Source organism: Acanthaster planci, linkage group LG13 (assembly GCF_054643075.1).
Source record: "Acanthaster planci isolate LZ-2023a linkage group LG13, COTS_SCS, whole genome shotgun sequence".
Lineage (NCBI taxonomy): Eukaryota > Metazoa > Echinodermata > Asteroidea > Valvatida > Acanthasteridae > Acanthaster > Acanthaster planci.
The window spans coordinates 1,208,818-1,233,035 of record NC_141789.1 but is presented as its reverse complement, the minus strand read 5'-3'; the positions used below and the strand labels follow the sequence as shown (position 1 = coordinate 1,233,035).

At 43.4% G+C, this 24,218-nt stretch overlaps 2 protein-coding genes across 5 annotated transcripts; one reads left to right on the top strand and one right to left on the bottom strand.

Annotated features, from left to right (window-relative positions):
- Positions 1–245: 245 nt before the first annotated feature.
- allc (allantoicase) lies at positions 246–8,026 on the bottom strand. 2 transcript variants are annotated; one of them, XM_022236127.2, is made up of 11 exons: positions 7,731–8,022; positions 7,153–7,215; positions 6,489–6,702; positions 5,986–6,071; positions 5,389–5,509; positions 5,196–5,266; positions 4,805–4,939; positions 3,063–3,167; positions 2,480–2,537; positions 1,673–1,782; positions 246–1,090 (listed from the first exon to the last, which is right to left on the bottom strand). In XM_022236127.2, exons 1-11 carry the CDS (start codon positions 7,812–7,814, stop codon positions 944–946), a joined length of 1,194 nt encoding a protein of 397 aa, XP_022091819.2. In that variant the 5' UTR covers positions 7,815–8,022; the 3' UTR covers positions 246–943. The 2 variants fall into 2 exon arrangements, 1 of the variants encoding a protein (XP_022091819.2); XR_015427500.1 differs by having other exon boundaries at positions 954–1,090; positions 1,578–1,782; positions 7,731–8,026.
- Positions 8,027–8,977: 951 nt separating this feature from the next.
- On the top strand, positions 8,978–21,631 carry LOC110979939 (uncharacterized). Of its 3 annotated transcripts, none has more exons than XM_087145054.1 (16): positions 8,978–9,137; positions 10,909–11,115; positions 11,266–11,436; positions 11,647–11,737; positions 11,870–11,953; positions 12,040–12,141; positions 12,542–12,679; positions 12,822–13,040; positions 13,535–13,606; positions 14,132–14,206; positions 14,448–14,669; positions 15,109–15,330; positions 15,685–15,835; positions 16,096–16,487; positions 16,906–17,070; positions 17,322–21,631. In XM_087145054.1, exons 2-16 carry the CDS (start codon positions 10,940–10,942, stop codon positions 19,290–19,292), a joined length of 4,251 nt encoding a protein of 1,416 aa, XP_087001180.1. In that variant the 5' UTR covers positions 8,978–9,137; positions 10,909–10,939; the 3' UTR covers positions 19,293–21,631. The 3 variants fall into 3 exon arrangements, with proteins under 3 accessions (XP_087001180.1, XP_022091824.2, XP_087001179.1); XM_022236132.2 differs by having other exon boundaries at positions 10,897–11,115; XM_087145053.1 differs by lacking the exon at positions 8,978–9,137 and having other exon boundaries at positions 10,886–11,115.
- Positions 21,632–24,218: the final 2,587 nt, after the last annotated feature.

Genomic DNA, 24,218 nt, shown 5'->3' with positions numbered 1-24,218 from the left:
GTACAGGCAGAGCTATATTTCTGCTTTTATTGTCGTACTGTGTGTTCCTTGCACCTGTCGTGCGCCATTTTACTACAAGCTGGTCCAACAAGAGAGAGCAAAACAGAACGCAGCGGCTGTTTCATGTCTACAAAAATACTTTGCGGTGTAACCATACTTCATTTCGTATTCAGTGCGGACCGAAGGAAACAAGTATTTATGGACTAAAGATTCGACACGATAAACGTTATCAACCAGTACTAACGTTCACTTATTCAAATCATATGCTGACCACATCTCTGTTATTTCCAAGAAATAGTTAAAACATTTAGAAAGTTGTAATTATGGCACAAACGAACACTTTATGTTTTCTCAATTTTAATGGATCTTTCATTTACGACGAACTCTTAAAAACAAAATTTAAAAAAAATCAGAATTCAGCGTCGGCCTTAAACTACTCGGTCAACTCTATTTTGAGTCATTCTCAAAATCTAGACTTTCGCCTGAACTTGATTAGTGTCTCACATGGACTTGGCACATACTGCATTTCATGCTCACGAAATTGATCAAATTCGCTCTAATGTTGAAATTTTAAGCATGATTATTACACCTGCCCTTATCCTCTGTCACGAACAATTTTTCTCTTAACTCAAACTTCATTTTGATAATATCTGAACAAATCTAACCATTTGAGGTTATCACAAAAACAAAAGAAGGGGGTAATTCCCACATTGTGAAACAAAAAACAAACAAACAAACAAACAAAAAACCACTGACGTAGTTCTGAAAATTGTTTTCCAATTCAAGAATTACAAGAAGAATGAGGAAAGAATTCACTTCAAACGTAATACTATATCAGCTGCAATCAAAGGAACCTTCACATTGAGGAGGGCAGCATAAACAAGTCGAAAAAAATCAGACAGGCGTATTTCCAATGGTACAGACGGGCTTCAGTTGTACGCAGCTACATTTTGGTACTGACTCTCCGGATGTAACCCCAGGTTCGCATGCGACTGATTCCACCGTCCGGGCGCATGGTGAGGCGGATGTGGGTCACCGGCCCAACATCCTTCAAGGTGGTCTCAAAGAAATGCTGCTTGTGGGCAGACAACTGAAACCAAAGAGGAAAAAAGATTGTGACGATGTCGAACTGCTTGAGGCAACGCATTAGTGGAACTGCACGTTATAGATAAGTACAGCATTTTACAGCACTGAGACCATAAAGACGTGAGAACAAACAATAGATACAGAAAAACAGGGAAAGAAAAACACGCACACAGAAAGGCGGCCCTCACTTCAAGGGACTAGTTCCTGCCCCTTCCAGTGAAGTCCAGGTGTATAAAACAGTGGTTATTGAAAACAGTCCGTTGCAAGTAACATTTGGTCAGGTAGACTCTGGCTGCATCTGAATCTGTTGTCTAGAGCTAGGTCTAAGGTCTTCACTCCATTGGAAATATGCTGAGATGTGCAGGAAATAGGACCTTAGTCAAAGCTCTGGAAGCTCTTTTCAAACGCTTATCTATCGTGAGCAATAGGAAGTGATTCCGGACTAAAAACCGAGAAACAGTGTGAGTGAGCTGGTGGAAAAATTCAGTAACCTGCACTTGGATCTGTTTTTCAGCTTTGCGAGCCATTGCTTTAACTGTTTGCTCCTGGAAACGGAGTCAAAGGAGTCTGGGCGGAGCTAGCACACCTTGCTCGGGGGGAGGATGGTCTCCCATAGGCAGCTCGAGAAGTCACCCTTTGTCTTGCCATGACGGTAGGCCTGGCACTGACGCTCCCCCTCCTCGGACAAGATGCATCCTGGGTAGGAAACAGGGCTTTGTTAAAATGCATAACTGCTGCCAGGGGCACAAAGTGTGTATCAGTTGAAACGCAGATGCCCTGTTACTTTTGAAGGCAAGTTCAAGTAATGATTGCAGTTAACCACAGTTTGACCACAGTCACCCCAAACAATGTATACCCAGCAACAAATGAGACAGAGGGGTACCCCCCCAACATGTCCAATCCCTATACACATTCCAGACTATTGTTACTTAACACATCCCCCAAGATGTCTGAAAGGAATTCCCCAGATTCCTGCGAGGCAATGACCAACACAAAGCAGGGGGGTTCTCTCCATCTCATACCTTGCTGCATATGGAACAATGGGTTGTTTGGACCAGACTAGTTGACCATTTAGAACCAAATTCCGGGGCACTGTTGCACCACTGGTCATCCGTACAAATTTCATTCATAAGTACTGAAGGAGCCTTCATTTAAAAAGGATTGTATGAAATGTCATTGACCATGAACACTGCAAGAGTTACAGGCAGTGACTAACTATAACGGTGAAATTTTAACAAAGAGTTTGACTAGGGTCATTTCAATGTGACTGCACTGCCCATGCAAATGATAAAAAAAAGACTAACCAGGGTTTACTTTACTTGACGCCCAAAACTTGTCCTTATTACTCAAAATGTTCGTTATTTGGAATAAGAGAAGATTTTAATAATCTCACCTTCCACAGAGCAGGAATCGGGATAGTTTCCTTTGAAATGGTTTGTATCTATCTCAATCTGAGGGCATGCAATAAAGCAGAAATGCAAGGATTAGAAAATCAATTGTGAATATCTTCCCTTAACAAATTTGAAGTGACCAACCAACATACCCCGTACACATGCCCATTGGTCACTAGTGAATCATTCAAATGAGACATGAAATCTATCTATCTGAGGACGACGTTCTTGCCTAATCATACAACTACAGCAAATTTCTTCATAGTCACGTGAAACTAATGCTACGGTCCAGTATTGTTTAGTTTCCATGCATAGAGTATGAAAATAGAATGGGTACCAGACAGAGACTGGGTGAGAGTGCTATAGAACTGTGTCAAAGACTCCTGATGTCAATACATTGTCCAATATGGGTTAGAACCAGACACTCGACAAGTCCTGAGCTGGCTGTTGCTGGCGTAAAGGCTTAGACCCCATTAAACCTCAAAGCAACAGAGTATTTCAACATATGAAGAGGATTGTAGGAGTGCATATGAACATATCTTGCATCTTCTTATCTGCGCTCAGCTTTGAGCCAATCCTAGTTACCTGTTTGATGACGCCGATGTGGCCCAATCTGAAGACCGCCCACTCCTGCCCAGACACTTTCAGAACTGCATTCTCGTCAGCTTCCAGCACTGATGGCCTGTCCAGCTGGAAGACGGAAGATATTTCGCCCACTTGAGCTTCAACTTATTAACATATAAGGCTTTGTTTGAGTGTAGAAATGAACATGATGGTTAAGAGTTCAATGAAACTCTCAAACCTTTTCAGCATCTCAGTAGTGATGTTTGATAACTTGTTCTTCCTTCTTCTCAAGCAGACTTCAGAAGTAGTCTAGAAGCTGTTGACACTTCACCAACAACTCAAGCAGACCCTTCTTGCATTGGTTAATTTGTTTCCTGATTCTACGGCAGCGAGATTACTTGCGCAAAGCATATGACTCCTTGGACTTGGTCAAACTAGGAAGTTGGACAGGTCTGGGATGTGAAATATGCTGAAAGTCTAAAGATTTTAGATAAGCACAACATCACTGGAACACTGAAATGCTAAAGTTTTCTAAGTTATAAAAGAAAGGGAAATGGTGGGAAAGCTGACAAAATATACCAGCCTGTAGTCCCTAATTGACTTAAGAGTTACCCCAGCTTAATCTCCCTGTTATAGTAATAATAATATAGATATTTAAAGAGCGCCTTTAACATGGATCAAAGCACTGTACATCAAAGGAAAAAAGACAATAAAACAACAAAAAGGCAAAGGATTAATGAACAGAGATGCCACTACCCTATGCCAAAAAAATCGCACGGTGTCAGTTTTAAACATAAAAATGCCTGGGTCGTGTAGTCGCCTATAAAAACAAAAAAGTTCTTTCTTGATCATCACTGGTCGATCACAGTCATGAGTTGCAGCCTACATGAAGGCCGGCCTGCTGGTTTTTACTCCAAACGATACAAACATGACGAAAGCTTTCCACCCGATCGGAAGTATGCAGCGTTATGGTCATGATGGTAGTCGGTAGGCTTAGGCCTACCTGGCAAATGAAGCTTTCTAACATAAGTTGAAAAGCAATCACCACTGTTATCCTTTTCTCTGAGCCATCTCCACTGAAATTTGTCCTTGACATTTCTTTCCATATCATGAAGATCCTCATTTCTGTTGACAGTTAGATGCTGCATTTTGTCGGCCCTCGAACATAAAGTCAATCCACGTGTTGATCATCCAACATACAATGTACGTTCGTTGTGTGCGTTCATGCATCGCGCATGTCGCATGTGAATGCATCAAGCTGTCCATGACAAGCGATTTAAAGGTCAATATTTAAACGTATTTCCAGTCACTGACAACACCACTCAATGCTGTCCTTCGTATTTCGCGCCACAATATGACTGACTTAAGCACTCTACTGACGACTGCGCAAAAGACTAAATACCCAATCGCGTGGCGCAGGATACATGCGCATCATAGATTTGCTTCCAGTCTTTTCTTCTTTATTTCATTTTGTCAATGTTGAAAACACTGAAGGGGGAAATGTAAAAAAAATCGGATTTGGGGAGAAAAATACCAAAACGTTGGATTTCCGATTAAAATCGGAAAAGCGGCATCTCTGAATGAAAAGGCTGACTGAAAAAGGAAGGTCTTAAGATTGATGGTGATTCCCAAATTGTTTTGGGTAATCTGTTTCACTCTTTTGGTCCAGCAAAAGTAAAAGACTTGGAGCTGGCGGATCAAATAGGCCTGTTCCAAAAAAATGAAATGTTTAAAAGCATTCCACTGTCTCAGGAATAACTTACTCTTCGGGCCGTCTCCCAGCCATCAGCCATGGTCAGTGACCTTGGAGTGGCCAGCAAGTTTCTGGCATGGCCAAAATGAACGTCACTGTAACCAAGACAAACACCACCATTTTCCATAGCAACAAGGTCGATCAACTAGGAAAAGATATTGACCAAAAAAAATTCAGAAAATGTGAATGGAAATCATTTCTTTAGTAGATCAAACCTTAAAAAAAACAATCTATCAACTGAAAACTTTCAACTACCCACAATATTTTGAAACATTATAGAATTTTAAGGGCAAGTGCAAGGCCTCCTCAAAACTGATTAACTCCTTTTTGTCAAAGGATTGCACAGTAATTTTTTGTTCATTACAAACTCATTACCTAATGCAGTTTGATTTTACGCTCACCTGGTGTTGAGATATTATGGACCAATCAGGCTCCGCGATGCCATACACCCTGAGTCTTGCTATTCCACCATCTATCAAAATAGAAAATAGGGTAAAAGACATGTCAGCAGAAAACTATCTGCTTAGCAGTAAAAAGAAATTCCACCGCTTAGTCTTAAGACCAAGACTGTCACCAACTTTGAATCTTTCTTACCAGGGTACATGTTCAGCCTCAAGTGGGTCCATCTCTTGTCAGAGTGAATTCTGAAGTAGTTCTTGCAAGTGTCCTTGAATCCCGGCAACAAGGCTGACGTTAGTAGAATCTCCTCCCACTCCTGTAAACCCAAGAGATTATGGGCTTATATATTCAAACATACCCAAGAACATGTCCAGTTCTCTGATTGGCCATCATCTCTGTGATGAATAAACAATTTACAACACAGAACATGTAAGCACAGCGACAATCAGTGAAAAAAAACCTTTAAAATTACAGCTTCAAATAACCCACTGCTTCTCATAACTTGATAGTTGTTCGGCTTCCAAATTGTATGATTTGATGGAGGCGAAACATGAAATGACTAGAAACACACAGACAGCAGTGTTCATCTGTTATATTTCAGAATAAAAGCTTGACTTCAACTTAGCACAGAACATGCATTCATGACGACAACCAAGCACCAGTACATGTATGTATGTACGCCAACAAGCACATGAGCCTGATTTGTCGTGGACTCAAGGTTGTACCATCAACATCCCATGGTCAAACAACTACATGTAGCATTGTATGTAAACTCTAATTCCCGATATTTACATGAGTTGCAAGTTTTTCCATCGCTGTCTGTTGTTCCTCACTTGCTGCTACACCCATTCTACCTTTCCTCTCTGGGAAACCAACCTCTGCGTACAAACAAATAAAATCTCTCTCTCTCTCAGGTTTCACTACACCGATGCTCAAACAGCACTCTGAATTCAAAAAAACTTTCAGGTTAGGTAGAGAAAAAGGTATGTTTGTCACAATTTTTGTACATCATGAAATACTTCAAATGCTTTTTATTTTCAAATATGACTAGATTTTTAAATGAATCTTACTTAAGAATTACGGCTCATTCCATCATCTTTCAATTTATCTGTGTCTATATGAGTATGTCAGAGTAATGACTCCTGGCATAAATATGGTGGGCAAGAGAACGATTGGGTCCCTGTTAGTTTAAAGGCAGGACCTTAATGCCGCTTGGGTTGCTCCTGTTGAATCTGGTAGACTGTACAAATTTCTGATAACCCTTTAGGAAAAAAGAATCGATTCAGCTGCGTTACCTCCTCCAAGACACGCTCCCTGGATAGAGATCTTGGGAGTGAAATTGCCGGTGAAGAAGGAAGTGTCTGCCTCGATGCCGTGGATGATGCCCGGAATGCCAAGCTTAACGATGCACCAATCGTGGCCGGGGATTCGCTTTCTTCTAGTCTCCCAGCCATCCATCCACTTGCCAAACTCTGTGAACACCCCTTCCTTCCATACTGGTGGTTCTGGCTGAGAATGGAACATTGAGCGTTGAAGAGTACAGTCTAAACAAGCTTCATCATATGGGTCCTTCAACAAACTTGAGGTCCAATTTTCCATGTGACCCTGTCACATCTGACATATGGTTTTGGAAATTCAGAATGCATTCGTTAATTTCCAAGAGTGATGAATTAATGCAAATTACATGTACCTGCCAAACAAATAGAAACAGTCTGAAATCAATTTCAATGGTATTTCCAGGTGAAAGTACACAGGTCAGGTGTAACAGGGATACAAAAGTGTCACATTTGGAGCCTGAATTTATAGAAAGACCAATTTGTAATTAAAGGTAGCTTTCTGTCTCACTGTAATTTTCAGTACCTGAGTGGGTTGTTGTTTGAACTGTGGATAAAGAAGTCAGGATTGCATCAAAATTACGACACGACCATCAATTAAAAAACCTTGTAAAAGTTGAAATACCTTCAACAGATTTTCTGCAACAGCAAACCAGTCATCAGTGGCAAACAGGATAATTCCCCCATTCTGTAAGGAAATGGTAAACTAAATAGACTTGTCTTCATGAAGCGACAGGCATTTCAAGCTAGACAAACACTACAAATACATGTACATTCAGCATGCTGTAATGAACAAATTTAATCAGAAACAACCTATGCCGGCAATAACAGTCAGTCTTAGCTGTAACATACATGTACATTCAGCCGTAAGACGGCCAGAGAAAGTGGTTTCAATTCAACTTTGTGTGCAAAATACAGCACCTAAATTTACAATCTGCTTGTGATATGTGGTGCTTATCAAATCACTTGTGTCACATTTGGGCGACTACATTTACTGTAAACACTTAAACAAAATTTGCCACCAAATATCATCATATTAGGCCATCATTGGCCTGATAAATGGACCGTAAAAGCGTGGCTTTTGGAGATTGGCATAGTTTTTTCCCGCTTCAGCAAATTTTGTGCTTTTAAAAAGCAGCTCCATGGCCCCAGCTGGTCCATGGAGCTAGCTATAATACAAGCTCCGTGACTGGTCCAACTTACTCGGTCATTTGCAAGATCATTGAGTTCCACAAAATCGGGGAGCTGCTTCAAATCTTTGTCAACAGTCGCTGGACGGTCTGCCATCACAACATTAGGAGCTTGTCACCTGTCACTTCATGTAGTGTCGACGAATCCAAAAGGCCTAGGCCTATGTTTACGCCAAAAAAACCCTTGCTTGATCCACGACCATGACTAGACTGTGACCTTGCCAAAGAACGTTCATACTGCTGTACATGTACTATACAATGTACAATGTACATGTACATTGTACTGTACATGTACACTGTACTGAACATGTACATTACATCTTTAGCTTTGATCGTACGCGTACGTACGTGCGTACAGCGCGAGCGCCGTCGCGCTTCGGGTACCGGGTACGACCTTTGCGTGCCCTATGCTCCATTCATATGCCATTCTAGTTCTGTGCGCAAGCTGGGTACGATTATGAATAAAACAGCATATGACGTAAACATGAATAAAACAACACAGGACGCTTCATGACCCGATACCGCATTCGTATGGGCGGCCAAAAAGACCAAAATTGATTTTAAGGAAAATAAACAATTACAAGCAAACAGAATCTTGTTATTCAAAAATCTAAATAATAAAACACAAAAGAATCACCAAAACCATTTGAGAAACAAATTATTAAAAATTCTAATTAAAAGATTAAAAGTTACAGGTAAAAAAATAATTTCACCAAAAATGAATTAACCACGGGCAAACAACATTTTCTTATCAAAATGTAAATGTAATAATTTAAAATATAAATGACCAACATCTGAAAATAATATGCACCCAAAAAATTCCCAAAATGAAAATACGAAATGATTGGGGGAAAAAATGTCCAAACCAAAGGTCGCCAGCAGTTTACTTCAATTTTTCACAACGAAGCTAAACGCAAATCATTTGAAAAATTCTGAAAGAAATTTGGTTCCGACGTATAATACTTCATTTTTTGTAAAATTAATTTTGATTCATTTGGCCGATTCTGGCGCTTTTGGCAGCCCAGTTTTTGTTTCTAACAAACCATTATTTCACCGGTTGATAACAAAACTGACCTTTAAATGATTCCACACTAACACACAATATTTACGATATAAAGTTTGTGAAATATTAATACGTTAATTTTTGGTGAATACGGTTATTGAAGTGAGTTTTCAAATTATTTTTGTTTGATTTTATAAATTACCGATGGAGAATTGCCCTTACTAGTCACGTGGTACCCGACGTACTGTTCGCGGATATGTCTGTATATTGTGCAGTGTTGGATGCAGCATGCATAGAGTAGCAAGGACTGATGCAGGTGTATCGATTCTGTATTCTGTAAATATTCTGCAATTTGAGAAGATCATGCGTACAAATATCGAAGTGTTTTAGCCCATTTGTACGTAGTAAAGTAAATTGGTAAGTCACACTGTTTAGTAGGAGGATAAAGGGGTAAGAAACTTGCGACACGTGGATTGGCGTCCTTCCACGTCTGCCATGGCCGTTCATACGAATTACGATACCGCTCCGCGTATGTACTAGGTACGCCAAGGTTGGCGCATGGCAAATGGCCGGACGCTCAGCTGGGTACGATCGGTCGATCTTTGAGCGACATGTCGATCGTATTGTTGATTTGCCGAAAATTCCGCCGATAACCATTTCTTGTTCATTGGCGGTTGTGGAAGATTAATCGGGAAGAGTTCCAAACATGCCAATACATGCCGACGTTATTAAACAGTAACTAGGCCTACTCCATTGATTATGTCCACCTAGGAACAGGTCAACTCGTACCTTGGACAACTCGTACCTCCAGTAAAGACAACTCTTACCTTTGCATACGAGACAACTCGTACATGTACCATTACAGAAATCAGAGCTTGCTTAAAGCACATTATTATAGTAATTAACTTGAACACTAGGATTTGATTTCTTAAGTCATGTGTTCGTCAGCTAATTTGCTGTTTTGGCTACGATGCCTTCCCTACATGTACATGCCGGTGGGGTGACATTAATGCAAGTTTTATTAAGTACACACCCCCCACCCCAAAAAGTTACAAAACAAAGCCATCATTCCCCCACAAAATGAAAAAAGTCCAATACCGTTTTCCCATAGCCATAAGAATAGATTGAAGTCCCCCCCCCCAATTTTAGAGTTTAGTAAAGGGACCCCCCCTTGAATGTTAATAAAGAAGTCAAGTTGGTAAACGGTCGGGTCGTTTGACATCCATCACATAAACCGACAGTGCGAACGCCCACGGCAGGCGATATACAGAAAATCATGCTGCCACTCGGGAACCCCTCTGGGAGATTTATGGAGAGTTTTCCTTGATATGTTTGTCAAATCTGATCTTAAACATACTGAATAGGCAGAGGAAGAAAGTTAACACCGAACTGGTAACATGAAGGTACGAGTGGTCTTAAGCCAAGGTACGAGTTGCCCAAGGTACGAGTCATCCAATGTACGCGCCGGCCAAGGTACGAGTTGACTCGAAAGCATCTACCTTACTGCACTCCACCTTTTTTAATGGTTCCAAACAATAAGACATTTTGAAAGCTGCCCAGTTGGAGTACCAGATGAAACCTCCGTTTGTGCTTCCTGAAGTAAATCTTCCCTTAGACCACAGATGCGCATATGCAGCATATTCGCGTAATGAATGTTTATATTGCTTTGGATACCAGTTCCTATAATTCCAACTACTGTCGTTAAGAATATGTATAGAGACATCTGGGAAATCTGTGGTCAGGAAACCACACTAATCACATATCGGCTGCATTAGTGTCACAACTTCACAATCGTATCTTTGCAAAATGTTCTCACTCCCTGAAGTACTTATTTCTCAAACATCTTAAATGTGTGTAAACGGCTAGCTTGATAACGCAGGATGCCGCATGCCCTGACATTGCCGCCCCCCCCCACTTCTAAAATGATCGAGCCGCTTATACTTAATTACGCAAGCAAACACACAGGTGCATTCTAAGAATTACGGAGGGTGCTATCAAAGTTGCATTTTTAGTCATAGTTGTCATAGATAACAAAGAACTTTTAATTTTCACTTTTAAAGTGCTAGTAAAAGATTGTGGCAAAGTACATGCTCCCTAGTTCTTCTCAAATTTCTTGCTCAGGTTTACCCAAGTTGATGTCTTAGTGTTGGCTTTTATACCCATTCATGTCTGGCAGTTCAAACAACAGCATCACTGATCCCAGCCTGCGGGCACGCACCATGTCATCCTTCCTGTACCAATTGTCTGCAAGAGACCGGGAGCTAGACCTCGTCCACCTGGATCACTGCTACTCCAAGTCATGGAGTGCACACCCCGACGCCAGCCACGCCAAGCCAGCCCGGTTGCTGTTTGTCCCCAGGACCCTCCGACTTCGCCAGGACAGACAAAACATTGTGTATGTGTACTTGTTATCGTTTCAACTTGAAATCCTGTTTCAAAATGGATCCATCTTTAATTGTCAGAGTCAACAGTCCAGAAAAAAATGTTTAGACTGGATTTTACCACTTGTCGTAAAATTGAATCAAAAATGATTTTCTCTTCACAGTGAACCAGATGTACCAATTGAAGTGGTCACACCTTCCCCGTCAAACACCTTGCCGTACGACAGTGGGAGGGCTCACTCTGTCATGAACGAATGCCAGCGGCACGTCAACTTTGCCCGCTCTACAACCTCGGAAGAGCACACAGACGAAGAGTGGGAAAAGAAATTGACCAAGTACACTTCCAGTCAACTTGATTCAGGGGTCAACGTGCCTCCTAAATCTAGACTGAGGGATGGTTTACAGTTGGGTTGATCTTGGGAAGGCTTCCAAACTTTATCCATTCTCCATCATATTCTTAGACGGTAACTTATTTTTACATTTCGACTGTTTTGTGTGACCGAAGGAGAGTTTCTTAATTTTAGAATCTGATTTTTCTTTTAAAGAATTGGATGGACCTCTCAGCAGAATAAGCTGTTTGATAAGATCATCAAGCACATGCAGTCAGAGCGATTGGCCAGGCTGGCTTACGAAGGGGTGAGTAAGGGTCTGGATTTTAAAGTTCTCAGACTTTCTTCCCTTTAGAATATCTGCCACATTTTTTAGCTGGAATCTTTGTCAGGTTTGGAGTCAGAAACTAAATCTTCCCAATTGTTCTCTGTCACTCAGAACCCCAACGAGCCAGTGCTGAGACGCATCCATCTGGACAAGTGCGCCAAGAAAGTCCGGCGGACACTTGCCTCCATCGGATGGGTAAGATTGGCCACAAAGATCTCCTTTCCCATCCTTTGTAATGTCTGAAGTGTGCAATCATTTTTGTTTATTTGCTGTTCATTCAGGATTCCAAGTTAACGCAGTGGTTACACAGTGTTCTAATTGACAACCTTAGCTCCTCCCTCCTAGCCATTTATCTTGATGTCTTACAGACCTTGAAATCAAAGGTAAGAAACGTCAAGGAAATTCTATCAGTGGAACATAAAAACAGAAAAATTACAAATGATTCTATGACATTGTTAATTTCATCTTTGTAATTTGAAATAAACCTACCACAAAGGCCTTACACTATAGACAGTAGTTTTAAGCAAATTTTCAGTAATTTTAAACAAGCAGTTTTGTTTTGTATTGTACGCACGATTGCGAATGTTCCCAGGATTGATATTGTGTCACATTTGATTTGACGAAGGATACCCAGTTATAAATGAAAAACAGCTGATGTCGTGTTTCATGATTTGAAGTCTGGCTTGAATTGAGAAAGTTAAAGTTAGTTCATTGTTTGCTACTATGTTCTTTCTGGAATGTTGATATTTCTGGACTTCTGTTGCTGTATTGTTGAATCTTCAGGTTCCAGCCCTAATTGATAAGATGATCAGCTTGTCCACTTCCTCCAATCGCTGCAGTGCGGCTAGCTCTGAAGCCTTGATGCTCCTGCTGAAAAGACCTTGGGACCCAGCCGTAGGAGTCCTCAGCCAACACAAGCCGGTAACCCATCCCATCCCAACCATCCCCCACAAAAAAGCCCCGATTTCATAAACAGACCTGGAAAGTCCACTTTCATGCATTTCCAGAATTTTTCCAGCAAAAACGACAGAGTTCAGAGTGATCCGATGTGATCTTTCTACAGAAAAAGCTTCCCGGTTCCCCGCTGCTGGTGGTCACGCCCAGTGGCCCTTCGTTCCCCAGCATGCCTACGTCGCGTCGCATGCGGTTCTGGAACACCCAGCTGGCCAACCTGGGCAAGGTCATCCCCGTCACCACGCACACGGTCAGCGGAGGCAGTGGGGTCAGTATAGCGCAGTGTCTGGAGCACATGGTTGGGGCTGTGCGCACCAAGGTCATGGAGGTAGGTTATCTTTGATGAAGTAGTCATCTACCTCGCCCGCAAGGATGCCCTATGTTGGCTTACCGGCAAGCTCTAAGGGTGACCAATGCCAGCGTCGCAGAAAACTCACAGATTTGCAGAATTCTTGTTCATATATGTACATACGTGTACTCTCAGTTCACTCAGAGGTACGTGCACATGGCACATCACCCTTAGAAAGATCAAATAGGAAAACTTTTGAGGGAACAAACTGACCTCAAAATTCTGCAACTGCATGCTTGCTAACGCAGCCATGAATTTACATCATCTAAATGCAAATGTCCACCAAAGCTGATTCTGGCATTTGCATCGTACTTTTATCCCTCGATAGAGGGGCTTGTATTCAAACCAGGATTTTTCTGAACTCTCCAGGTATAAGGAGCCATTTAAGCTGAGTTGTTGTCACGTTCAATGTTATATCACGTTGTTAGAAGACACTAAACTCCAGCTAAAAGTATCCTTGATTCTCTCCTTAGTTGAAGAGCCACTTCCCAAATCGACCCATCGTGCTGATTGGCTGGTCTGTAGGAGCATTGGTAGCCTGCCACGTAAGACACCTTCCCTCTCTTCAAGTTATATTTGAATAAAATCCGGTACACTGAGTTCTTTAAATTCACTTGAACCTAACAATTTGAATTCTCCATACTAAAGACACTGTTGCTATACCTCGTGATTCAGGGCAACCTTATGCTTACTTACATAAGAGACGCCTTGCACCAATAGACTGTTTTCAATGGATAAGAAGGGCACAAAGGAACCAGTCCATTTCCAGATACAGTGTTCGCTATGTAAAAGCTTGCCCTGAATCACAAGGTGTAGCAACAGTGTCTTTAGTCAGGGGAATTCACATTGTTATGTTTATGTGTTACTGGATAACTCAATGTACCAGATTTCATTCAAATTTAACTCGCCAAAGGCTCATTCGTTAAAGAATTCATGAAGAAATTCTGAATTATTTTTAATGACGTGACAATGTCTTCATTAGTTTGTTTTTCTTTGAGGCAGAGGCATATCCTACAGCTGTTCAATGTTCTGATAAATTTAATCTTGTATATTCAAACTTGCTCCAACAGGTTTCTCTGGTGGAGCATGTAACAGGAGTAGTGTGTCTTGGTTTCCCTGTAATGGGAATCAGTGGTGCAAGAGGGGTGAGTGGAGTAGTTTTACAGTAGTTGACAACAAGTGCTGAATATATGGTCCATTGATGTTGAAGATCCTGGCATTTTTGTCCAGGAAGAGTAGTTTGGTTGGACATCAGACATCTTCCATTTCACATCATTTGTCCAAACGAAAGTGGGTGCACATGATACCTTATCAGACGTGGACCAAAAGCACACGATGTCCTAACACTTTTTGTGTCTTATTTTACCCTGTCATTTGTGTTTGCAGGGAGTCGACGAACCCCTGTTGGATAGCAAGACTCCAACTCTGTTTGTTGTCGGTCAGGAGTCCAGCGTCTGCACCCAGGACGGCATTGAGAACCTGAGAGAGCAGATGCAGGCGGAGACGGGGCTGGTGGTGGTCGGAGGAGCTGACGAAAACCTCAGGATGTCCAAGATGAAAAAGAGGAGCGACGGGGTGACACAGAGCATGGTGGATAGATGCATACAGGTGAGGGCCAATAGCAGAAGGAAGAAGGTTGATGGAGGAGAGTCGATAGGGGTGTGGCTTGGGATGGTTGGCTGCTGTGCAAGCAGACAGCCTCGGTGGTTGGCACTAGCTGCTTGATGTGTTGGCCTTGCGAACGGTTGCTTGTCTATTGGGCACTTCATGGGCTGGCTTTGCTTGGTTATGTGCTGGTTAACTAGTGAGGTGATTGGTTTCCTTTGTGCTTGGATAGGTGCACAGGTAGCTGGCAAGATTGTAAGCAGGCTTACCAGAGACCTCTTAGCACATATGAAGTTGGTATGCAGTGCCCTGAGCTGGTTGCTGTACCTGCTGTGTGCTGAACAGGTCTAATTGTCAAGTTCTTGCATGTGCAGAGCAGTGCAAATATTTGTCTCATGTAGACATTAGTAGATATTGATCCCTGATGACTAACGTTCTTCAGGATGAAATCAGCGAATTCCTCTGCACTGTCCTGACCTCATCCATGAACGACGGCTTTGACCGGCCAGAGTTTGACCTGGATCACCGCAAGAAGCGAGAGAAAGAGAAGGAGAAGGAGCGTAAGAAGCGTCTCCACCGGGACTTGTCCCTGGAACTGAAGGGGAGGAAAGCCTCTCCGGCAGGCAGGGGTCGACGGAATAGCCTGCCAACCATGTCTAGCGAGGTGAGTCTGGACGATCTTCAACCCAGTTGTGGCAGCTTCTCTCATTTCCCCAGACATGCAACTTTTTCTCAGAAAGCTGATTTCATCTTTTTATTCGCTGTGACTGCTGCTACCATAGATGAACACTGTACCAAGTCACTTGTTCAGAATTTTTTCATTTTTACTAACTTCTGAGTTTCAAACCTGTTTTTCTCAACACCTGCAAGGAATTTGTGCATTCCTTCAATTGGAACTTTCAAACTCTAGTTGAAAACAAGTACCGCTCTCACTGTGCCTCCAGCTGAACTGGGGTCTTTATTTCCGCCTCTTTCTGTACGTCCCACGGAGGATCTTACTTCATATTCTACCCCACAGAGCCTCTTGAAGGCCCAGGCAGAGCAAGGCTCTAAACCCAGCCAGTCATCAGGGCCCAGCTTCGGGGAGCAGTATGCCCACTATCTGGCCAGAATGGCTGCTAGTAAGCTGGACGCCAAGCTGACTGCAGATGATCGCCCATCCAAAGATGGTAAATACATTTGTACCATTTGAGATTCATCTCATTGCATTTTTATTCACTCAGTGACTATGAATTTATGACCTCTTAGAAGGCGGTCTGCAAAATTGAAATACATTTACACTTCCATTTGAAAATTGTCTGGCAAGTTAGAAAAAAAGGACAGTGTTCTATACCTCGCAAAAGATTTCATTTAAGGAAATCTGCGACATCCCCATTTTTTGCTTTGCTGAAAAAAGGTTGAAAATCTTGTACATCATTCTGGATAACAGGCAAGGCTGGGTCCAGTGGGTCCTACAAGCGTCGACGCAGTAAGAGCCCCACCAGCTCCAAGCGCAAGCAGATCAAGTTATGCTCCCTTGTTGCCATGGCAACCATGGCTGCTGCCTCCTCTTCCTCTTCTGCGACTTCCTCTTCCCAAGACTCCAACACCACCCAGGAGGAGCCTGCGTCATCCCAGAGTGGCATCACCACTGCAACGGAGTCAGCTCCCACTGCCCTGCGCGGAGCTACGTCTTCCAAGCCCCCCTCCCTGCCGCAGTCGGCCGCTCCCATCCCTTCCTCCACTTCTCTGGCCGTCTCGGCTCCTCAGCTCTCTGGCCTCTTGCAGAAGACATCAGGCAACACAGGTGGCAAGAGTGTTGCAGTCATCGGTGGGGAAGTGGTCAGTCCTGTTTCCGTAATTATTTGTACCATTAAACTGAAAGATTTCTTATTGAAATTGTACAATTTTGGGAGGCATATGTAGTTCCTTTAAATGTGCTTAAAGCAAAAATTTGAGAAAAATTCAAATGTTGGCAGCATTGCAGTTGCGTTGGAAGCTAGAGTCGGGAATGATAAAAGTAATAATTTGAAAGAACAGTGCATATATAAATGCCCAGGTGGTTTGTTAACAGTGGTCTGTGCCGTTGAAGGAAAGAAATGAATAGTTCACTGACCTGACTACTAGTGTAGTTCTTAACTGCCTTAGTTGTTATCAACAAAAAAGGTGACATATCTGCATCTCTGATGTTTTTAGATGTCCAGAACGATTGTTGAACAAAAAGATCATAAACATCAGAGATTGTTGTGTTTCCTCGCAGCCACTGACTGTGACATCTGCAGTGACCGCTGCCAAATTGTCAGTGGGATCGGCTTTGTCCTCGAAAGCAGGTAGCGAAGGTGTAGGGACCAACAGCTTGACACTAGCACAGCTTCAACAATTGGGAAGTTTGCCCTCAAACATGCCACCAAGCACACTTCTTCAGGTAAAATCAAGCAGAGACACTGTTCTAAGTTCAAAAATCTCAATGAAGAATTTAAACTTGGAGTGAATTTTGCCCAAACGTGGCAGACTTTTTTGTCTCGTCCATTCTCCATTTATGCCATGATAATAACATTGTCACAAAACTACCAATTAATTGATGAATAACTGTTTTTGTGCAAAGCCTATGTTATTCTAATGCATGTACTTTCTAACCAGCAAAATGAAGTTGGTTTGACTGTTGCTTAATTACAGGGTCTGAATTTCAACATTCAGCAAGACAGCTCAAAATCTCCCACCACAAACCCACCAAACTCCAGTAGTGTGGATTCCTCAAGCACCCAAACTAACCAGTCGTTGACAACTGCTAAGGGCAAAGCTCCCAAAATGAGCATGCCCTCGAAGGGAGAACAGCCCGAAACGAGCAGCGCGACGTCAGCAGAGCAGAGCATAATCACCAGCCAGTTTCAAGCAGCTGTGCAACAAGCCGCTGTGGCCATAGCCGGCAAGATGATGGCCACCTCGGGCCAGCCACCCAGCAGCAGTTCGCTGGGTGCCTCTCCTAGTACCAACCAGGTGGCCTCCCTGGCTGGCCTTCTCAACATCCCCCAGCTGGTGTCGGCCGCTCTGAAGACCGTACCGCCAGCTACCACAGACAGCTCGGGCCAGGCCACCTTGAGAGCACTAGAGAGCCTAGCTGAGAGGAATCTTGAGTGTGCTGCCAGTGGAAAAGATCCTGGGGGATCCACAGGCCAGATTGTCTCACCAGATGTAGCTCTGTTGGGACTCTTTGCTGCTCAAGGGGCGACCTTGACAAGCAAGTCTAGAGGGTCTTCACAAAGCTCAGTGAGATTGAAGACCACGACTGCTGCGGAATCCCCAGTCACAGCCAAGAACATGGAAATTGACAAACAACATGAGCAAGCCATCCAGAAGCTTCAGTTCCACGACTTCCCTCTCACCACCGTCTCTTTGACCTCCTCAGCCTCCATGGGCACAGTCACCAAGGCCAAAATTTTGAAGGACCTGGAGAAGGGAAATGTGTCTGGCCTGACCACGCTTGAGAAAACTCTCCTCGGCAAACCCACATCAGGGGTTGGACCCTCCCACTCCCAGTCAGCATCAGTCTATACGAGCTCTTCTGGATTGTCTGCTCAGAGTCTCATCTCAACAACATCATCTCTGACAGCTCCTTCGAGCAAGGTTCCATCACAGGCAGCTACTGCTTCTACCAGCGCCAAGACTGAGATCAAGCTGACAACAGTTAGCCATACCTCCACTGGATCAACTACCAGCAGGTCTGCTTTAAGCCTTCAGCCCCCAACCTGTGCTTCCAACAAGGCCATTTCAGGTCTCGTGACCCTGTCCTCTTCATCCGCTGCTGCTGTCAGCACCTTCGGTCGAGGATTTGCCCACTTATCCAGTTCGTCCAGCCGACTTGCTCTGACAACTAAAGTTGGCACACCTTTGCTGTCCACAAGCTCCAAACTCTCCACCACGTCCAGCACCACTACCCCAGCTAAACCCCTGACTGAGAAGCTCCTAGCTGGTAAATTTCAACCCACGCATATCCAGCTGGGTAAATTTAGTCTGCAGTCGGGAACCAGAAGTGTTATCTCTGGAGAGGCAGTACCCAAGTCCCAGTTCACAGGCAGATCATCACCCGTAGTGATCCGATCAGATCCAACTGGAGTGACTGTCAAGAAGGCCATCAACCAGCCCTCAGCTTTCAAGCCAGCCCCAGTGACCAAAGTCATCTCAGCCACCCAGCCAGGCACAAAGGAGCCACCCTGCCCTGGCTCATCAGCTGAGGTTACCTTAGTCCTGACAGCAACTACATGCTCCAAGACAAGCACCACCGAAACAAAGATGACCATGGCACCCTCCATTCATAGAGGCATTACCCCCTCAGATATCTCTGGATCATCCAAGACACCAACAATGAATCTTCCCAAGGCAACTGATGATGGAGGCAGCAAAGAGGAACACGAGCCGCCGTCTTCATCAAGCTCCAAGACGAGCTTTGGCGATGCAGGAGGGAAGAGAAAGTCTCCTCCAACTTCTCCAACTTCCTCTTCTCCTTCGTCATCACCCAAGACAGTTGGGCCTGGGGGTGATGCTGACAGCAAGGCCAAGGGGAACCAGGGAACTCTTGCCGCAGCCTACATGTCAACCCGTACACGAAGGGTCCGCACACCTCGACAATATTCCGATTACACAGAGTAATGAAAGGTAGTGTCCGCTACGATCTTAACTCTTTACTTTCCAGATTCGTCATCATTCTCAAATGGGCATTTTTGTCGATTGATGGTAAGCAGTCAATACATACACAGTGATACCAAGTTAAACAGTGCCCGTGGTACACCACAGGAACATGAGCTGGAATGCTGTGTATTTTGGAGATCACAGAAGATCCTTGATTACAGGCATGCCACCCTTACATCCACCTGTGGGTTAGTTACGTTTATCGAAAGTTCTCATAACTGCATGCAGTCCCTTGGCTTAGTGCACCTGACACTCAGTTGTGTCTATTTGTCGAAAACCTCCTCTACAAACATCCATTCTCCTCAAAGTTGTCATCATTCAAAATCGGTCAAATGACATTTGATACATGTATGTCTATGTCATGTATGTACTGCAGCAGGAGTAGTGGAAGCAATATTTGACTGTCGCTATTTTAACAGCAGGAGGGTGTTTATGAAACTAAAACTGTGCTTTTAAGTGATTGTTATTTTATGTTTTCATAAAGTATGTTATCATTTTTTTCGGTTTGTTAAGAATTTACGAATGAGACTTGTTATGCCTTGGAACTTCCGACAAGCTTTGAAATGTCCGTCTCTGGTTTGCCAGATCTTGGCCAAAGAAAGAGGCAGCTTGATCCAATTTTGACAACAGCTTGCGTTTCTCAGTTGGGCTCGTTCATAATTGAGTTTCGGTCCGGAGAAGACTTGCCTATCCCCATGCCACATCAGAACAACTGGGAATTTATGGCGTCCAAATGCTGGCTCCTAGCATTCCCGGCTCAAAGTGTCAGCTCTGGCAAATTAGTATGGAATTAATCCGATTTTGTTCTGAAAAGTTGTCCATCTATCAAACTTTTCTCACTAGAGGTTGCTTCCTTTGTAGAGCCCAATTTCAGGAAGTTGTCATATTTTGGTACATGGTAGTACCCTTGAAATAAACTGATCTGGAGGATGTGAATTATTCAGAGGAAATTTTGACAGGGTGGAGAAATTTTCTAAGGAAATTGGTCGATGGAGGGTAGCATGAATCCAATAATGTATTGGGATTTCAACTGTCTGGTGGCACAAGGCAGGACTCAGACTGGGGAAATGTCTGCCCACGTTTGGCTGTCGACTGTTTGTCATTGTCCAGGAGGTCGAGGACTTTGTGTTCAAGTCTTCGTCCTTGCCCACCCCAGTATGAATACGTGCATGCACATCGACCCGCGTCAACTGGTTGAAAACTCAGCTGCTTTCTTTCTGTCAGAACTTTCTGCTTTCAACCTGGAACAAATTCGGATGATTCTCACATGATATGATTGTATTTGTGCTCAATCACGATAATATCAGATCAATGATTTTATTTACTGTTGCTTTGTGTATGCGCTGTGCTCTGTGTATTTATGGTTCAAAATAGCCACACCCATGTCTAACCCTAGAGATTATTTTCCAGGTCTAGCCGTGTGTACGTGTGCCTTTCTGGATACATATATTCAGTGGTTGAATTATTTGGGAGTTGATCGACTTTGCATAGAGTTTACCGAAGACGATCAACAGCGTGCAAAGTGCAAAGGATTTTCAATTATGCTTGCCAATTAGTGTAGACCTTTTTCCAGTGATGTCACGATCATGCCGGACCAATGATGTGTTGTGATGGTAATGGTGCACTGTGTTGTGATGGTAATCTACCTATTCAAGATAAACTAGTCAAGCATGCAGCGTTCGCTCGTGCGCTTGCACGTGGTTGAAGCTGCCCGTAGGAATATGTGCGATCACCATGGCCAAGGCAGTCCACACGTGTTGGTATTGTTTACATTTAGTCACGTGGGTGAAAAGGGTCTATAGAGGGGGCTGTCAACAAGTTGGACTGCAGAATGTAAATTATGTACATAGCTTTGGATGGAGTTTTCCCCCTAAAGGAGCCTCAGTTCAGTTCCTATTTATTTGCACTCGTTAAGTCATTTGTACTGGTGGTCCTCACCTGCAGAATATATTGTTCAATCCTTACCTCTAGCGTGTTTGTAGAATCATATTTGAAATCAGAGGATATGAGGACAGTAAACAAGAACTGTGTTGTAAATCCAGTGTAGATAGTTTCTATGAGCAAACTTCTTGGAGCCTTTTTAAGTTGCATTTTTAGCATGGTTACAGTATCTGCAACTTACTTCTTTAAAGAGTAATGTCCCTTTCATTCTCATTCATCGATAATGACCTTCAGTCTTATTCACTGTAAATTATATTTAAAAAAATCTATGTTGTCTTGGAGTGAGCCTAACGACCGCTGTAAAGGTGTTTAAGTGCACAGTTACACGTAATAAACCTTAATCTTGTTCACTCACTTAACTTCCAAACAGCTAAGTAGGTTGCTTTTATCTCATAGGTGTGTTTTCTTGCTGTACCTGATGTTGGAATGTAAGGGTAATTTCGACTGCATTTGTGAGGTTCATTTTAATCTTGGCCGTATTTGAAACAAACGTTTCTGTACGTCAAAAACGTTATGCTAATTAAGGTGCTCCGTCACACATGCGTGTTAAAATTTCTAAGCAGTCCATTCTGTGGTGCTGGTCTACATTCTCCACTGTCCTTCTTTGTAAGATTTTGAAGGATTTTGACACAGACCACCCACATTACGACTACTCTTGTGAAGGATTTAGAACAATCTTAATGTATCAGCAGGATCATAAGAAGAATTTGACTTTTGAATGACAAAGTTTGACAGCACCTGAAGGGTTGTTCGTTTTGTTCTTTCATACATTGGCGGGAAAAAAACACCTTTCTTATTGCATTTTGCTGCATCGAGTATCTTGGGTTCATATTCAAAAAGCATTGATCGAAAAGCGCTCGCCGGGAAATCTACCCTCGCGTAGCGACCAGTCTGTGTGACCAAACTTCGTCTTTCGTCAAATGTCGGCTTGTGAGCTGGCGATAATGGTCCGCGTCTCTGCCTTCCATGTGCCCGTGCTGTTCGCCCTCACAGCGACGCAGGTGCGTCACACACACGGGACACATAAACTCACCCAAGGGACACCGAGTGAACAAACACCGCCGTGACGGGGGAGAGAAAACACAGGGGAGGACACTCTATCCCCGCCAGAGATAGATGCTCCTTCATAATCTCGAAGACGGGACCCTTTTTTTCCTGGATCCGAGCTCCGGGCGGGGCGAAATCGCTTGCGCGAACTGACTCCGCTAAATGTTTGTTCAGAGCTAGTGTGTGAAACCCAATTTATGTCTTAAGTTCAGTGTCTCCTATATCGCAGGAGAGCAGGTGTTTTTCTCGAGTCCCCGGTCAGTGTTTTTTTTTCCTCTCTCGTTCCCCCCCCCCGCATCTTCTTGCATCCTCTCTTCCCGGTTAAATTGAAGAGGGACGCTTGAAAACCTTTTATCGGTTTTGGAGAGCAAGTGGTAAGGGGAGTGACCGCAGACGGGAAGCGAGAATCGTTTTATTTTAGGTAGATGAACGGCTTGTGATTTTCCCCTTTATTCAACATCTCTATCTTTTGACAACAGCGTCTTTGTGGATATGGATTGGCTCCAGCAATTTTCTAAATTAGAATGGGTTGGTAAACAATGGAGTTTCTGGCCCAGTGGAGTCGTAGTTCCATCCAACATCATATTTGTTCCAACGGGTTACAGTGGTCACGCGGATAAGCCAAAACGTGCCTAGGCTCGGTGGTGTGTCGTACTAACGGACTTCGATTCAATACCATTCGATATAGTGCTGTAAGCAGTATATCGGAACAATAACCTTGTATGGTTTTCCTGAAGAAGGAGCAAGATAAAGCCTACCTTCGATACATCCAACGATTTGAACAAGAAATACCCATGGCCTGCATGATCGACGGTGATCTAGGGGCCGGCAGCGCCATAAGCTATGTTGGGAGTACACGTGGGTGGAATTGGACTTCTTCAGAATGGCTAAAAACTACGGTTGAAAAATGGTCCTAAGTGCCCGAGAAAGTTGAGGGTTGCCACTTAAAAAATGGCTGCAATCGGACTTTGGAAAAATCCCTTTTCGGTGGGCGATTTTGTTCTGTGGGAATAATTAAAAATGTAATTGGTTAACCCTCAAAAACTTGAAAAGAAATTGAACGATTAGGGACTAGACAATAATTTCATTTGTGTTTCTGAAATCTCAGGGATGTTGGTATGCATGTTATTGGGCCCTGAACGGTGCTGATTTTACACTTTTGAATGGGGTTTGAATTAGTGGACTGTACCCTTCATTGTGTCTACGCGGCTCTGACATTGACACCCTCACTCCAGACCTACATATGCATACCCCTCCCCTTCAAAGTTTGGAGAGGTTGAGGAGCTTTGTATTTCTGATTACCATGACAACCCCATCGCGTACTTCCCCCTTCTGTTTTGGAGAATAAGCCCCTCCAGGAATTTCTCCTGGAAGTATGACTCCAGTAGTTATGAGCTTGGGCTTACAAGAAAAGTCCTAAATGGGAACCTCTTTAAGAAGTGACTTTTATCTCGATAACATCATGATCCGACTGTGCGTTGGTGTATCGAGTGCAGGCTCGAGACGGAACATAAACCAGCTCTGTTTTTATACCCTTGCAAGAGGCGCCGCTCGCTATAAGCTTACAGCCGCATCAGGACTTATCGGAAACATACACCGTGGCTGCCCGTCGGCAATGGAAAAAAGTACTGCAAAATTTGGGGAAACTTGCTCTGAAAATTACGGCCGTGCATGAGCAAATATTGACACTGTCTTCTTCAAAAGTTCAGCCCCTGGAAGAAATCCTCTCGAGTTTAGGTAAATCGGGTCAGGGCGAATATGCCTATTTATGTGTTGGATGATAAAATGAAATGTCAGAACTTTCATTTTTAGGTTAATGTGCATGAGACATTGGCTGCCATGTAGCGCCCACACAAGAAGGGACGGTAACATCTCAGGGTGGGACGTTTACACGTTTGC

What these genes read in the sequence shown, in the direction of transcription:
- allc (XM_022236127.2), bottom strand. Translation starts at nt 7,814, where the DNA reads ATGGCAGACCGTCCAGCGACTGTTGACAAAGATTTGAAGCAGCTCCCC. An exon ending in GGGAGCGTGTCTTGGAGGAG is followed by an intron (nt 6,072 to 6,488) that starts GTAACGCAGCTG and finishes GTTTGTACGCAG; the next exon opens with AGGTTGGTTTCCCAGAGAGG. An exon ending in CCATCCTCCCCCCGAGCAAG is followed by an intron (nt 1,091 to 1,672) that starts GTGTGCTAGCTC and finishes CTTTGGTTTCAG; the next exon opens with TTGTCTGCCCACAAGCAGCA.
- LOC110979939 (XM_087145053.1), top strand. Translation starts at nt 10,886, where the DNA reads ATGTCTGGCAGTTCAAACAACAGCATCACTGATCCCAGCCTGCGGGCA. An exon ending in TGCCAACCATGTCTAGCGAG is followed by an intron (nt 15,331 to 15,684) that starts GTGAGTCTGGAC and finishes TCTACCCCACAG; the next exon opens with AGCCTCTTGAAGGCCCAGGC. An exon ending in CAGTCATCGGTGGGGAAGTG is followed by an intron (nt 16,488 to 16,905) that starts GTCAGTCCTGTT and finishes GTTTCCTCGCAG; the next exon opens with CCACTGACTGTGACATCTGC.